The following is a 14,336-nucleotide window of genomic DNA, read 5'->3' on the forward strand; positions in this document are numbered from 1 at the left end:
CATTCCCCCGCCTTCTGTCCACCCAAACATATTGTAACCAACACTCACAGCCCGCCCAGCCGCCGAAATACCCTTTAAAAGGCCATCGACTTCTTGATCTCGGCAATCGCCAGACCCGGGTTCAAGCCCTTGGGGCAGGTGCGAGTGCAGTTGAGAATGGTGTGGCAGCGGTATAGACTCATGGAGTTGTTGAGGGCGTCCTTGCGCTGGGCCGTCTTCTCGTCACGCGAGTCGACCAGCCAGCGGTACGACTGCAGCAGGATGGCGGGGCCGAGGTACTCCTCCGAGTTCCACCAGTACGACGGGCACGATGTTGAGCAACACGCGCACAGGATGCACTCGTACAGCCCGTCTAACTTCTTGCGGTCCGCCTTGCTTTGCCGGTATTCCTTGCCCTGAAAAATGTGTCAGTCCGGGTCGGCTCGCTGTAATAGGGGGCGGCAGAACACAAGCTGGTGTTCTGAAAGTGCGTGACTTACGTCTTCTGCCGGCGTATCCCTCTGTAGGTACGGCTTAATCGACTTGTATTGCTTGTAGAACTGTGTGAGGTCGGGTACCAGGTCCTTGACGACGTAGGTGTGAGGGAGCGGGTAAATCTTCATGTCGGCGCTGTTTTCCGGAGGAATACGGCCTGGCGTAAGAGTTAGTCTAATCCGTTGTCCAGTCCTTTCTTCCCAACACTCCCTAAGCGCATATCCGTTCCCAACCCGCTTCATCCGACTCTTGCCTCCTCATATGTTTCGGTTCCTTTTTTTTCATCATGGCGGGGTCCACATACACAAGCAAGCGAGGGTGTTGGTGCCGTTGATGTTCATGGCGCAGCTACCGCAAATACCCTCACGGCAACTCCGGCGGAAGGTCAAAGTTGGGTCGAGTTCGTTCTTGATGCGAATCAGGGCGTCGAGGACCATGGGCCCGGTCTTGTTGAGGTCGAGAGTGTAGCTCTGCATCTTGGGTTTCTCCGTTGGTGTATCCGGGTTCCAACGGTAGATCTGGAAGGTCTTGAGGTTGGCCTTGTCACCGGAGGCTGTTTGATTCGTCTGTTGGGCGTCGGTCACCTGTGCCATGCCGCGCACCGCGAGAGAGGGTAGTGTCTTCGCCGTGGTGGCGCGCAGGGCCGGCCGGGACACGGCGCCGACGAGGGCGGAAGCGGAGGAGCGGAGAGTGGCCATGATGGCTGTCGCGAGACGGGTCAATTGATGCGCGGTCGCTCGCACGAGGCAGTGGGTTGGGGCGCTGGCGACGGTTTACGTGGGCGTAGAGGGTAAGCGTGATAGGATGCACGATGGTCGAAAAGCCCTCGGGAGTGACATCCTCGGCAATGGCTTGTGTGGGTTGTGGCCCAGAAAGTTGCCGCCACCAACGAACGTGCGTCCCAGTTCCGGGAACCCCACCTTTTTCGAAGGATATCTGGCCAATCAACGGAAGGGAATTAGTCGTCCAGGCTGATGGGGCTCTCGCGGGGCCTTGTCCCGAGCGACCCCACCACCAAGTATTTTCGGCCGAGACATCGAGGTACCAACACGTGCGAAACTGTCGATCAAGAGATGTCTCTAGTTCGCAATGAAGGTCGCCTCTGACTTGGCTCATCATGATACTGATGAAACCCATCTAAGAACTTCGCTCTCAGACCAAGACTCAGAAGAGTTTTCCCAATGACTAGAGGTTCCTTGAAATGCAAACATGGCTTTGCCGAGTATTCTTTTAACTTAAACCACATCATCTCCATAACCCCCACATCGGGAGGCAATCTCAGTCCTTCCATTTGTCTTCGACGGGGTCGTAGCCTAGTATACTTGGCTCAATATTAAGACTCTCGAGCATCATAGTCATTGTGAATTCCTAAATGTGTTGGCCTCGACGTTCTTGTCATTTCATTTATGGGGTTGGGACTTACTGATTCCTCGGTTTCTTCATCCACCTCCTCTCCCTGCCCCTTATCCTCATCGCCCTCATTTCCTTCGGTCCCTTCTTCGCCATCACTTGCCAATTCACCACCGTTACCCTCAAAATTGCCACCTGAAACCATCCCGCTATCACCGCTGCCAGACTCGTTTCCATCCGCAAAGCCAAACCCTCCCCCGCTCCTCTGCCACTGTCGACTGGCCCTCCACGCCTTCGCCCCGCCCATACCTTCCACCCGGTCCCGGATCAGCCCAAACAACTCATCGGCCGCTAGCCGGCTGGTCGTCTTCCACCGGGCAATCATCCCGCGGAGCTCAGCATCCACATCAATGACGGTATCGGGGTTAGGGTTAGGGTCAGCGGTGTTCGTATCGTTGGCGGCCTTCGCAGCCCGTTGCTCGATTTGGTGTGCTTGTTGAACAAGATGGAGTCGGGCTTCGGCGGCACGGAGGTGGGTTTGTAGCTGCGTTTGAGACCGGCTCAGTTGCTGGAGAAGGTTATCGCCATCGACGTCGTTCTGGGCTGTGTCATGACGGGATGGGGAGAAGTTCGCACCGGCGGTTGTGGCAGTCGATAAAGGCGATGCAGCGACTGGCCGGCGACTGGCGCTGCGAGTATGGGTGGGTGGCGGCGTTGCGGTTAGAATAGTATTAGTAGAACTCCCAACCGTGGTCGGCCGTTCAGTACCCGTACTTGACGGGCGTTGGGCATCCCCAAGTCCCGGAGCCGAACGGGGTTCGGGTTTGTCCCCCTTTTCCTTTTGCCGGCCCGCGAGCGGCGACCGGAAGGGCTTCCGGAGAGTTGCGTTGGCGGCTTCGATGCGCCGTCGCTTAGCGGCCGGGCCGCCCGGGGTTTGAAATGACATCTTGAGTGCTCTGGTCGGCCCGCATTTTTGGGATATCACATCCTCTATTTTCGGGCGAGCCGAGCGATATTTGTAGGTTTGGTGAACCCGAGGTTGGGGGTTGGTTGATGGACGAATGAGTGGATGCCGGTGGGTGGCTGCTTTTTGAATTGGGAAAGCACGACCGCCGCAAAACATTGAAATACAACAATTTTTACACTACCTCAAAACTGGTAACAGTCATAAATTACTGTCCTCGTTAAGTTTGACCTGGGCTTTGACATGAGCCACACAACCATCTTTTCACAATCACAAACCGGAAAACGATGGCCCAGTAAGGCACGCACGCTCATAAAAATAGTAATCAACACAAAATTCATACAACGAAGCCCCAGTTACGCCGCTGCCCCATGCCTCAATGCCATAGAATCATACCCTACTGTGTACACATGTTGGTTTTGTCCGTTTTCTGCGCCTTCACCATCAATGCCCGAACCCCCCAGCCGCCCACTGCCCAAAATTTGGATCACCCGGTCGTGGGGCAAAGGCTCCATGCTGTTGCTGCTGTTGTGGTTGCTGCGGATTTCCTGCAGCCACTGCTCCTGGTTGGACGCCTCCTTGCTGTTGCTGCTGCCGCAGTCTGGCTTCCTCCTCCCGCCGCCTCGCTGCTTGTTGCTGCCGCTGCTGGCGGTACATGACAAGGAACACGAGGGCAGCGGCGAGGCCGAGAATAACGACGCTCTCCATGACGCCGTCGTCAATATCGAGCGGGTCGCCACCAGGCATCTCGTCCTCGTACATGTCCTCATACAGCTCGTCGTAGTACAGGTCGTCGTCCTGCAGGAAGTTGTTGATCCAATCGCTAAGAGACCATTCTTTCTTAGGGGCTGGTGCGGTTGTTAGTTCAGACCGGGGATCAGGTGTATTCGGACCAGGGGTATGGGGCAAGGAAGGTTACATACTCGGCTCATCTTGAATAGAGTTGATTCTACCGTGCGTCAGTGTGTTCCAGGCGCTCTTGGCCCGCAGCTTGAGTAGGCTGAGCGCGACCGGGAGGTAGGCCTCCTGGTTGGTCGCTTGCGCGGCATCGTAGAACCGCTTGGCTAGGTGATAATCTTGATCCAGCCCAACGCCATGTTCATGCATCCATCCGAGGTTGTACAGCGCCTGCGCGCTCTGGTGGAAATCGGACGCGCCCGTGTAGCACTGCACGGCCTTGTCGACGTCGACCTCTGTGCCGATTCCATACAGGTAATAGTCGCCCATCTTAACCAACGCATCGATGTTGTTCTGCCGCGACGAGCGCGTCCAGAAAATCAAGGCTAGGGTCGGGTCTTGTAGCAACGCGGACGTGTGTTGGTGGCCCAGAAGTTGGGCAATAGGTAAGCGAGATCTGTCCGGGTCAAGAATGTGGGCGACATTGTTTTGTGCCTTTTCGTAACCTTGTTCGGCAGCTCCAAGGTACTCGAGCAGCGCAAGTTCCGTCTCACCGTTCTCGTAGGCTAGGTTAGCTTCCGCCCAGGAGGAGACGAGGGGCTCGGCCCGTTCGGCGACGTTCTTATAGTAAGAAGCGGACACCGCACACGAGCGCTCGGTTGTAAGTCCAAGGTTATTCGCCTCGGCAAGATGGTAGTAGGCCTCCATGTTGCCCCACCGTGCCGCCGTCTCAAAGTAGTGGTTTGCCATGGCTATATCTTCGTTACTTCCACGATCCAAGTAGAGATATGCCAGCTGCAGCTGCGCCGCAGCATAGTCCTGGGAGGCGGCCGCCTTGAATTGGTCGATGGCCTTCCCAACATTCACCCTGGTCCCGTATCCGTGAAGATATAAAAGACCCAAGCCATACTGAGACTGGGCGTCTTTGAGGACGTCACCGCGCTCAAACCAAATCTTGGCCCGGTCAAAGTTTTGCTCGGCGCCCTCCCCGCGCATGTACATGCGCCCGATATAGCCCGCTGCCTTGGCCGCTGTCTTATCTAGGCCGGGCTTGGGGTTATCAACGGCCCGGCTCTTGCGCCAGTACTTTTGCGTGACATCGAAGAAGTATTTCCTGGCGAGTGCCATGTTTTTGTCCAGACCCCTCTGCCCCTCATAGTATATCCTTCCAAGGTTAAACGACGCCTTGAAATCACCCTTTTGGGACATGAGGTCGAGATACTCGATGATGTCTTCAATAGAGGCATAGGCGTCGGAGTTGGGGTGCGCCTTGAGAGCATTACTCCCGGCGCTAGCAGCGCTAGCCCCTTCCCCATACGCACCACCGTTCTCGTCCGCAATCCTGTGTGTTTGGGCAATCCAACTTCTTCCACCGGGCGGGCCAGAACGGTACCACGCAATGGACTTGTCCGCCGCCCGCTTGTAGTATTTGACCGCCGTCTCGCAGTTCTTGGGCGTCCCAATGCCTGCGTGGTGCCGGTGAGCCACAGTCATCTCAGCCCTCGTGTGTCCCTTGTTGGCCGCAAAGGTGTAGTAAAGGAGAGCCCGGGCCTGGTCACGCTCCACCGCGCCACCAATTCCCGTCGAGTACATAAGTCCCATCATGTAGAGCGCGGAGCTGTTGCCATTGAGCAGTGCGAGCTGGTGGTAGTAGTCGAAGGCGACCGGAAAGTTCCTCGGGTGGGAGAAATTGCCGTAGAAATTCATCTCGGCGAGTATGTAGAGGGCATCGGAGTTGTTCTTGTGAGCGGACTCTTCGAGAAGTTTGGTCGCGTGCAAGAGCTTCCCGCTAAGAACGGGCCTCGATGAGGAATCTGGGGTCGGGGCACTCAGCCGTAGGGTCGGTACCGCTTTGAGAGCGAGGTGCAAGAGAGTGCCGAAGATGCCATGTTGCTTCTGTGATCGGTTGTGCAACGGCTGGTGTAGCTTGTTTAATTCGAGGAGAGCTGAGTCGACGAGATCGGACCCTAATATCGTCAGTGGAGTGCTCGGAAGGTTGGTGCTCGAAGTTAAAGCGCCGTACCAGGGTCTCGTGCTGTTTCCCCGCCGCCCTGTGCGGCTATCTCTGCCTGTAATGAGTTACCTTTTGGCGGGTTTCTGGTCGCATCACCGCCCAAAACTCGCTGGTCGGCTTGCGCGTCGGCAAGAGTTAACGTGGCGACCTGCAAGAGCACTGCAGAGACGGGTGTTAGTGGAATCCGTGATCTCCGAGAACTACTCGCTGTCAGGACCGGACAGCGACTTACGGGACAGCCCCAGAAGCCCTTTCATGGTGAACTTCAGAAATAAAGGCGCTGCGGTCCGCGAGGTTTATTCCATGGCTGGTGGTTGACTTCGAGCCCAAACACGTTCAGAAAAAGGCTGGCCGATTACTTCGTACCTTGTTGTGTTTCTGGCTTGGAGGGTGTGGTAAGCTGTCCAGAACATGAGCTCCCCACTGATGCAACAATGCATGCGGCCCGTTTACCTAAGCTGCTGCAGGGGTATCGGAACCCTGAAGTTTGACAGGGGAGAAAATGGAACAGCATCCAGCGCCTGCAGAACCAGCTGGCGGCCGGCCGGCGGCTCTTCCCACCTTGCCAAATTCTTCAAAGTTTGCCCGCACTATCCTGATACCCCGGAGAGGTACGTCTTCGAAATGCCTAGGAAGTCGTTCACAGGTCATCTATAAGGTAGAAATATTTTTTTAGCGGCTCGCCATAGATACTTGGGGTGGGGTTGATTAAGGCCTACTTTTATCAATACAACCTTCACACGGCGGCCCAACCCCAAAATTTCTTCAGCCGTAGCGTGACTTACACCCAGCAACTAGCCAGCAAGAGGTTCGGGGCGGGGAATATAAGACACAACTTCTGCCATGTACCAACTAGTCAACTCAGGACGGTACAGGTATCCCGGGCAAGAGATCTATGTCACCGACATCCTACCCGTGACGGCCGGGTTTGCTACCGCAGCCTCTGACCAGAGCATTAGCCTCTTCGATCCCCCAAGATTAGACCAAGGCCCTGTCAAGAGGATCAGGACTGACCACGGCAACTTGACCGCCTCTAAAATATACAGCGCTGCGGATTCGGTTGTGTGTACCGCCGGAGAAAATGGAACCGTCTCTTTATGGGATCTCCGCCAGGCCACCTCGAGTGCGCCAGCGATGCAAATAGGTGGTGAGGCTTGTCTCTATTAACGATCATGTTTTAGTTCACATTTGACCTAATCAAGTAAACTAACTAACTTAACAACCAGGAAACCTGCCTGGGCTTTTATCACTGGCATGTTCCAACGAGACTAATACCGTCGCCGCTGGCACGGAACTCGCAAACCACCAAGCATCAATTATCATATGGTATGTCACTCCTCAAGGTTTCGCCAGTCTTTCGATACTCATTGTTCTCAGGGACCTACGCACGCCCTCGAATCCACGTGCACAGTACAACGAAGGCCATTCCGACGACATCACCACGGTCAGATCCACTCTCTCATCCGCGTTTATTTATCTTTCTGTGTTATGATGCACCCTATCTCATATCTCCCTCGCACAGTTAACCTACTCCCCTACCCACCCGTCCCACCTTCTTTCCGGCTCGACCGATGGACTACTCAACCTCACCGATACCCTAGTCCCAGACGAAGACGATGCCGTGCTCGCAACTTTCAACCACGGCTCGGTGCATCGTGCCGGCTTCTTGGTGGGCACAACAGAGGTGTTTGCGGCATCCCATGACGAGAAGTTTGCGCTGTACGACACGGCAGATGAGACACCCCAGCGAGGCGCGGCGACCCTCGACTTGGGTGACATGCGAGAGTTGCTAGGGTGCAGGTACCTAGCTGATGTTGTGGCGAAACAAGGCGGGGACGGGGCGGTAGTTGGCGTTGGGGCGCAGGAGTAAGTTTTGCTTTCCATTATGTCTTCTTAAGGCTTCCTTTTCTCACTCTCTTGTCTCGTTGGTATACTTTCTTCCACCATACCCGAGAGGGATTTCTAACAACGACGTGATAGTCAAGAAATGTTCCAATTGATCCATCTCTCTAAAGGGGCTGAAGGTTGGGGCCTGGATAAGGACACGATCGTTGGTTTGCCGGGTGCCCATGGATCTGAATTAGTGAGAAGCTTTTGTTTCTATGACGAGCAGCAATTGGTGTTCACGGCTGGTGAGGATGGGTGTGTGAAGGCGTGGCGACCTGGGAGCTAGGGCGATATCTAGTGGCTTAGCCACCAGGAGCATCGACACTGAATAAACGCACTGCACAGGGCTGTCGCCTGGTGATTATTATGTAGTTTCATATTTGTTGTGCCATAAACTGGCAAGTCCTAACCCCTCTATACACCAAGATGCTACAAGTGGGGTCTGGCTAGCTGTGGAAGCTCCGCCGATCTATTAACGTCGTCATGCTTTAGAGTCACGATTCTTATCTTTTTTTGCGGACAACGCTCAAAACACTGTTTCCCAATCCGAGAGCTATGTTGAATGCACCGCAACCACATCTCGCAGGGCAAAAGCCACTCACTGCAGGTTCTCAATCACCAGGGCCGAAGCACCACCACCACCATTGCAGATACCCGCCACACCGATCTTGCCCTTCTTCTCGCGGAGAACAGATGTCAAAGTCGTCAGGATGCGGGCACCGGAGGCGCCTAGGGGATGGCCAATGGCAACGGAGCCACCAAAGACGTTGACCTTCTCGGCGTCGAGGTTGAGCAGCTTGATGTTGGCTAGGGCGACAACCGAGAACGCCTCGTTGATCTCATAGTAGTCGACATCCTTCTCCGTCAGCCCGGCGTGCTTGATGGCCTTGGGGATAGCTAGAGCGGGGGCAATGGTGAAGCGAGGAGGGTCGCGTGCGGCATCACCCCAGCCGAGAATCTTGGCAATAGGCTTGAGACCGAGCTCCTTGACCTTGGCCTCGGAGGCGAGCACCACGGCGGCCGCACCGTCGTTGATGGGGGCGGCGTTGGCGGCCGTGACCGTGCCGCCATTGGGAACGAAAACCGGACGGACGGTCTTGAGCTTCTCGGCGTTCAGGTTCTTGACCTCCTCATCACGGTCAATCTTGACCGGGGGCTTGCCCCGGCCGCCGCTGACCTCAATGGGGACAATCTCGGTGAACACGCCCGCCTCAGTGGCAGCTTGAGCCCGCTTGTATGTGTTGATGGCGTACTCGTCTTGGAGCTCGCGAGTCAGCTCATGCTCCTGGCTGCAGAGCTCACCCTGCATGCCCATGAGCTCCTGCTTGCCGTAGGCGTCACGGAGACCGTCCTTCTGCACGCCGTCAACGAGGGAGGCATCGCCGTACTTGGTGCCTGTGCGAAGGTTCGGGAGGTAGTGGGGAGTGTTAGACATGCTCTCGGTCCCGCCAGCAACGACGATCGAAGCGTTGCCGGTGATGATGGTTTGGGCACCAAGGATGACGGCCTTCAAGCCCGACGCGCAGACCTTGTTGACCGTGGTGCAGACGGTGGCCTCCGAGAGACCGGCACCAATGGCACACTGGCGAGCAGGGGCCTGGCCGAGACTATATGAGAATAAAGGCGTTAGCGGAAAGGAACCCAACCCGCAAGTAAGTGGTGGTGGTAGGTAAGGCCAATGTTGAGCCCATGGTGGGTTGTAAGTCGCGGATCGGTCACCTACTTGGCGGACAGAACGTTTCCGAAGAACACTTCCTCAACATCCTCAGGCTTGATCTCAGGCACGCGCTCAACAGCGGCTAAAATGGTCACCGTGTCAGCTCCAGTGTCTCCGTAATCCAGGGGGGGACGCGCCTCTACAATCACGCGAACTTACACTTGATGGCGTGGGAGCCCAACTGCGTGGCAGTCAGGCTGGAAAGGCTCCCGAGGAAGCTACCCACGGGGGTTCTCGCCACGGAGACAATGTAAACAGGAGGAAGGCCGGACATCTCGACGGTTTCTGTGCGCAACAAGAGACAAAATCTTTGTATGCTTGTTGTGAAGAGTTGGGATTGTCGGTGTAGCGGGGGAATTTCAACAGTTGGGCAAGCGCGCGGCCCGATAAGATATGCCCCTCGCCGAGGAACAGGGACTCCTTGCCTGCCGTTGAGTCAGCGGCGAATAGGAACTGAACATTGTGCAGGGTTGGCAAGTCTGGCCCTTGCCTCGAGCTTTCCCAGGCCGATCGCCGGAAGTCAAAAAGCAACGGCTTGGCACCTGGTGCGCCTCCATCACGATTTGTGGCTGGTGCCAAGAGCTGGCTCCAGCTTCCAGCCACAACTGAGCCTTGCAGCTGCGTTCGAGGCTGTTAATTTTTTGGAGCAGCCTGACATCACAGCACGCGACGCGACCGAACCGATAGTTTGGGTGGCAGTCTTTGAAGACAGAAGTGAATTCCCAATTCCACCCGCAACCATGGATGACGATTTATACGACGAGTTTGGAAACTTCATCGGCGAGGAGGTCGAGGCCTCGGAGGAAGAATCCGAACATGGCGTCGACGTCGGCAATTACGCCTATGATGACTACTCCGAGGCTGCCCCAGAAGCACCCGAAGAGCACATGGATGTTGATGGTAGGCGTTGGGCAAAATAGATGATTTCACCGTTGGTAGTGGTTGATTACCAAGCTAACGTACCCCTAGATGAAGGACCTTCGAATGCAGTGATCCTCCACGAAGACAAACAATATTATCCGACAGCGGCACAGGTGTACGGGGAAGGTGTTGAAACATTGGTGGAAGAGGAGGATGCCCAGCCTTTGACGCAGCCGATTATTGCGCCGGTAGAGCAGAAGAAGTTCAACATCGAGGAGGCCGACCTTCCACCCGTCTACTTCGACCGCGGTTTCATGACCGATCTCATGAACTTCCCAGACCAGATCCGGAACGTCGCGTTAGCCGGGCACCTGCACCATGGAAAGACGGCCTTTATGGATATGCTAGTTTTGGAGACACACGCAATCACCGACCGGCTTGACAAACGGACGGGGAAGAAGCGGGACGAGCAACTCCGCTACACAGACATTCATACCATTGAACGGGACCGCGGGTTGTCGATCAAGGCCGCACCGATGACTGTGGTTCTCCCCAGCACAAAAGGGAAATCACATTTGGTCAACGTCATTGACACACCAGGTCATGTGGATTTCGTCGACGAGGTGGCCGCTTCCTTCCGCCTCGTGGATGGTGTGTGTCTGGTGGTGGACGTCGTGGAGGGGGTGCAGGTCAACACAGAGCAGATCATCAAGCATGCGGTGCTTGAGGATATTCCGCTCACACTAATTGTCAACAAGATGGATCGGTTAATACTCGAACTCAAGCTGCCACCAAACGATGCCTACTACAAACTCAAGCATGTCATCGAGGAGGTCAACAAGGTCATTGAGGACACGATTCCTGGTCGAGGGTCAGAGAAGAGGATAAGCCCCGAAAAGGGTAATGTTCTTTTTGCTTGCACCTCTATGGGGTGGTGCTTCACTTTGGCATCATTTGCCAAGATGTACTCGGACAGCTTTGGCGGTGTCAACATTGATGAGTTTGCTCGGCGATTATGGGGCGATGTCTACTTCAACCCGCGAAGAAGGAGTTTCACCAGGAAACCCGTTGAACCGGAAGCGAAGCGGTCGTTCGTCAATTTCATTCTAGAGCCGATATACAAGCTTTACTCGCACACAATCAGCGAGAGCCCAGAGGACTTGAAGGAGACGTTAGCGAAGCTTGGAATCCAGCTTAAGCCATCCCAGCTCAGGTCTGACCCCAAGGACCTTCTCAAACTAGTCTGCGAAAAGTTCTTCGGTACGTCCAGCCCTTGTTAAGATTCACTCCATAATAAATTACTAACTTACAAACAGGACCGTCGACTGGATTTGTGGATATGGTCTGCCAGCACATTCCTTCGCCAGTTGAAGCCGCCGAGAAGAAACTAGCACAGTACTACACCGGCCCGCTTGACACCAAGGTGGCCGAGTCAATGAAGACGTGCGACCAAAATGGTCCTTTGGTCATCTATGTAACGAAGCTCTTCAACACATCAGACGCCAAAAGCTTCTACTCGTTCGGCCGTGTGATGAGTGGCATCGTGAAGCCTGGCACGGAAGTCCGGGTGCTTGGTGAGGGGTACTCAATTGACGACGAGGAAGACATGGCCCTGGGGAGGGTATCTGACGTTTTCATTGCGGAAACACGATACAATATTCCGACGGACGGTATTCCCGCGGGCAATTGGGTGCTTCTGGGTGGTGTTGACAACTCTATTGTCAAGACGGCTACCATCGTCGAGAAGAAATTCGAGGACGACGAGGATGCTTATATCTTCAAGCCTTTATCACACTTCACTGAGTCTGTCTTGAAGGTTGCTGTCGAGCCGATCAACCCATCAGAACTGCCCAAGATGCTTGACGGCATCAGAAAGATCAACAAAAGCTACCCTTTGATTTCCACAAAGGTGGAGGAGTCTGGCGAGCATATCGTTCTTGGTACGGGTGAGCTCTACATGGACTGTGTGCTCCACGACCTGCGGCGGCTCTACGCCGACATGGAGGTCAGAGTGTCGGATCCTGTTGTTCGCTTTTGTGAGACAGTCCAAGACATGTCGGCGACCAAGTGTTACGCCATCACACCCAACAAGAAAAATACCATCACCATGGCCGCGGAGCCACTGGACGACGGGATCGCCAAGGATATTGAGTCTGGGGCGGTCCGGATACGCGATCCCGTGCGCAAAACGGCCAAGTTTTTCCAGGAAAAGTATGGCTGGGATATGCTCGCGGCCAGGAGCATATGGGCCTTTGGTCCCGATGAGATGGGGCCAAACATTTTGCAGGACGACACACTACCAACAGAGGTGGGTCTATCCTCCACCCATCCCCACAGTTGACGGACGAACCCTACCAGACGCGCCCTGCTCCGTGACAGGAACATGATGTACTAACGGATGCTACTGCAGGTCGACAAGAAACGGCTAAACACGGTCAAGGAAACGATCCGCCAAGGGTTCAGTTGGGCGACCCGAGAAGGGCCCCTCTGCGAGGAACGTATGTGACATTCTTTTCTTTTTCTATTGTCATATTTGCCTCCAGCACCATACGTCACGCCAGGCTCTCCCTACCAATCCCACGGCCTCTGCGGAGCGATCTGCGATGCGAGATGCGGCCGCAACGGTTACACTACATCGGCCGGCTCCCCCCTCCCCTCCTTCCCCTCGATCGTGTTGGGAAGCTCTGTTACCATACACCCTCACAGGGCCAGCCGCGAAAATCCGGCGCTTCCTCCCCCCTATAGCAGCCTCCCAGCGTTCAGCCGTCTCCATACTTTGTATACGTATCACTTTCAAATGACTAACTAATCGGCCCTTGATCCTAGCCATCCGCAACACCAAATTCCGCCTCATCGATGTCGCGCTCGCGCAGGAGGCCATCTTCCGTGGGGGTGGCCAAATCATTCCAACTGCGCGGCGAGCGTGCTATTCATCGTTCCTCATGGCCTCTCCGCGGCTCATGGAACCCATGTACTCCGTTTCCATGACCGCACCGCAGGACGCCGTCAGTACTGTGTACAACATCCTAGCACGGCGGCGCGGCCACGTGCTGTCCGATGGCCCAATCGCTGGCACGCCGCTGTACCGTGTGGACGGCCTGCTCCCCGTAATCGACTCCTTCGGTTTCGAGACTGACCTACGCATCAACACCCCCGGCCGCGCCATGGTTTCGCTCGTCTTCGACCGCTGGAACATTGTCCCTGGTGATCCGCTCGACCGCGAGGTGGTGACGCGCCCTCTGCAAATGGCTACCCCACTAGCCACGGCTCGGGACTTTGTCCTTAAGACAAGACGCAGAAAGGGATTGAGCGAGGATGTCACCGTGGCCAAGTTCCTTGAGGCCGAGTTTTACCAGAAGCTAGTTGAGGACGGGACGCTAGATGGCGCGTAAGGAGACCAACCTAGCCCGAGCTACCTATGGTCTCAGGTCTTGCCTCGTGCCGCTTTCTGTAATGAGTAGCCGGGCTTGTTAATGCCAGCGACTACACGCTTACTTCTTGCATCTTGGTGTTTTGGCGTTGCAGGGCTATGTGTGGGGATGTTGAGGTGTGATTATATCCAGTTCAATGAGCATGACGGCCGTGTGCCTTGAGATATCCCTACGCCAGATGGTTTGCGTGAATAATGCGCGCCTGGTAATTTGTACAAGGTTACCTGTTTACCATCAATATCTCCCAAAAGTCCTCCCCCTGCTTTGCCCCACTGTTTCTTCCACAATCCGTGAAACACCATGGGATATTTTCCCATGTATCATGGCGCCGGCGCCACCATCGTCCGCGTTATAGCAACGTGGTGGCGTCGTCGATCCCACCCGTCGGATACGGCACCCGTCCGTGCTGTGTCGTATGGCGCACATCGTTCCATCTGTATGTCTTACCCGATCTAGGAACCCTGTTAACTGGTGTAAAGACAAGGTGGTGGCGTAATATTCCTTGCTGTGATTGTGTTATTCGGCGGCAACCATGTGGTATCTATGAAACTTGATAATGTATGGCACTTTGGGGTTGTGCCGCGGGGGTCAAGGGAAGGAAAGCCGTCCGCAGCTGCTCAGTGGTGAGACATGAAATACGTGATATTTGGGGGGGCTTGGGGGGGCAAGTTGATAGATGCAGTTTAGTCTGCAGCGTGGTGAGACCCCAGCGCCCTTTGGGGGGTCAGTTGATGACATTTG

The 14,336-nt window shown here is 55.3% G+C and overlaps 6 protein-coding genes across 6 annotated transcripts; 2 read left to right on the forward strand and 4 right to left on the reverse strand.

The window, feature by feature from the left end:
- Positions 1–74: 74 nt before the first annotated feature.
- Positions 75–1,172, reverse strand: C8A04DRAFT_27812 (alpha-helical ferredoxin; the record flags this gene model as incomplete). The annotated part of the gene is made up of 3 exons (XM_062780419.1): positions 75–395; positions 480–631; positions 779–1,172. The coding sequence occupies 3 exons, from the start codon at positions 1,170–1,172 to the stop codon at positions 75–77; spliced, it is 867 nt and encodes a 288-aa protein (XP_062637729.1).
- A 580-nt stretch (positions 1,173–1,752) lies between these two features.
- Positions 1,753–2,770, reverse strand: C8A04DRAFT_27813 (uncharacterized protein; the record flags this gene model as incomplete). Its single annotated transcript, XM_062780420.1, has 2 exons — positions 1,753–1,842; positions 1,898–2,770. 2 exons carry the CDS (start codon positions 2,768–2,770, stop codon positions 1,753–1,755), a joined length of 963 nt encoding a protein of 320 aa, XP_062637730.1.
- A 462-nt stretch (positions 2,771–3,232) lies between these two features.
- On the reverse strand, positions 3,233–5,956 carry C8A04DRAFT_27814 (uncharacterized protein; the record flags this gene model as incomplete). The annotated part of the gene is made up of 4 exons (XM_062780421.1): positions 3,233–3,636; positions 3,712–5,652; positions 5,709–5,858; positions 5,932–5,956. 4 exons carry the CDS (start codon positions 5,954–5,956, stop codon positions 3,233–3,235), a joined length of 2,520 nt encoding a protein of 839 aa, XP_062637731.1.
- A 586-nt stretch (positions 5,957–6,542) lies between these two features.
- On the forward strand, positions 6,543–7,872 carry C8A04DRAFT_11541 (WD40-repeat-containing domain protein; the record flags this gene model as incomplete). Its single annotated transcript, XM_062777011.1, has 5 exons — positions 6,543–6,846; positions 6,926–7,025; positions 7,077–7,143; positions 7,222–7,565; positions 7,680–7,872. 5 exons carry the CDS (start codon positions 6,543–6,545, stop codon positions 7,870–7,872), a joined length of 1,008 nt encoding a protein of 335 aa, XP_062637732.1.
- Positions 7,873–8,184: 312 nt separating this feature from the next.
- C8A04DRAFT_36615 (Thiolase, N-terminal domain-containing protein) lies at positions 8,185–9,577 on the reverse strand (the record flags this gene model as incomplete). Its single annotated transcript, XM_062783580.1, has 3 exons — positions 8,185–9,193; positions 9,310–9,385; positions 9,463–9,577. 3 exons carry the CDS (start codon positions 9,575–9,577, stop codon positions 8,185–8,187), a joined length of 1,200 nt encoding a protein of 399 aa, XP_062637733.1.
- Positions 9,578–10,043: 466 nt separating this feature from the next.
- C8A04DRAFT_36616 (P-loop containing nucleoside triphosphate hydrolase protein) lies at positions 10,044–13,556 on the forward strand (the record flags this gene model as incomplete). The annotated part of the gene is made up of 5 exons (XM_062783581.1): positions 10,044–10,203; positions 10,273–11,424; positions 11,481–12,472; positions 12,575–12,662; positions 12,991–13,556. 5 exons carry the CDS (start codon positions 10,044–10,046, stop codon positions 13,554–13,556), a joined length of 2,958 nt encoding a protein of 985 aa, XP_062637734.1.
- Between the last annotated feature and the right edge of the window lie 780 nt (positions 13,557–14,336).

The sequence above is a fragment of the Dichotomopilus funicola genome, assembly GCF_033296635.1.
Source record: "Dichotomopilus funicola strain CBS 141.50 unplaced genomic scaffold C8A04scaffold_24, whole genome shotgun sequence".
Taxonomy (NCBI): Eukaryota; Fungi; Ascomycota; class Sordariomycetes; order Sordariales; family Chaetomiaceae; genus Dichotomopilus; species Dichotomopilus funicola.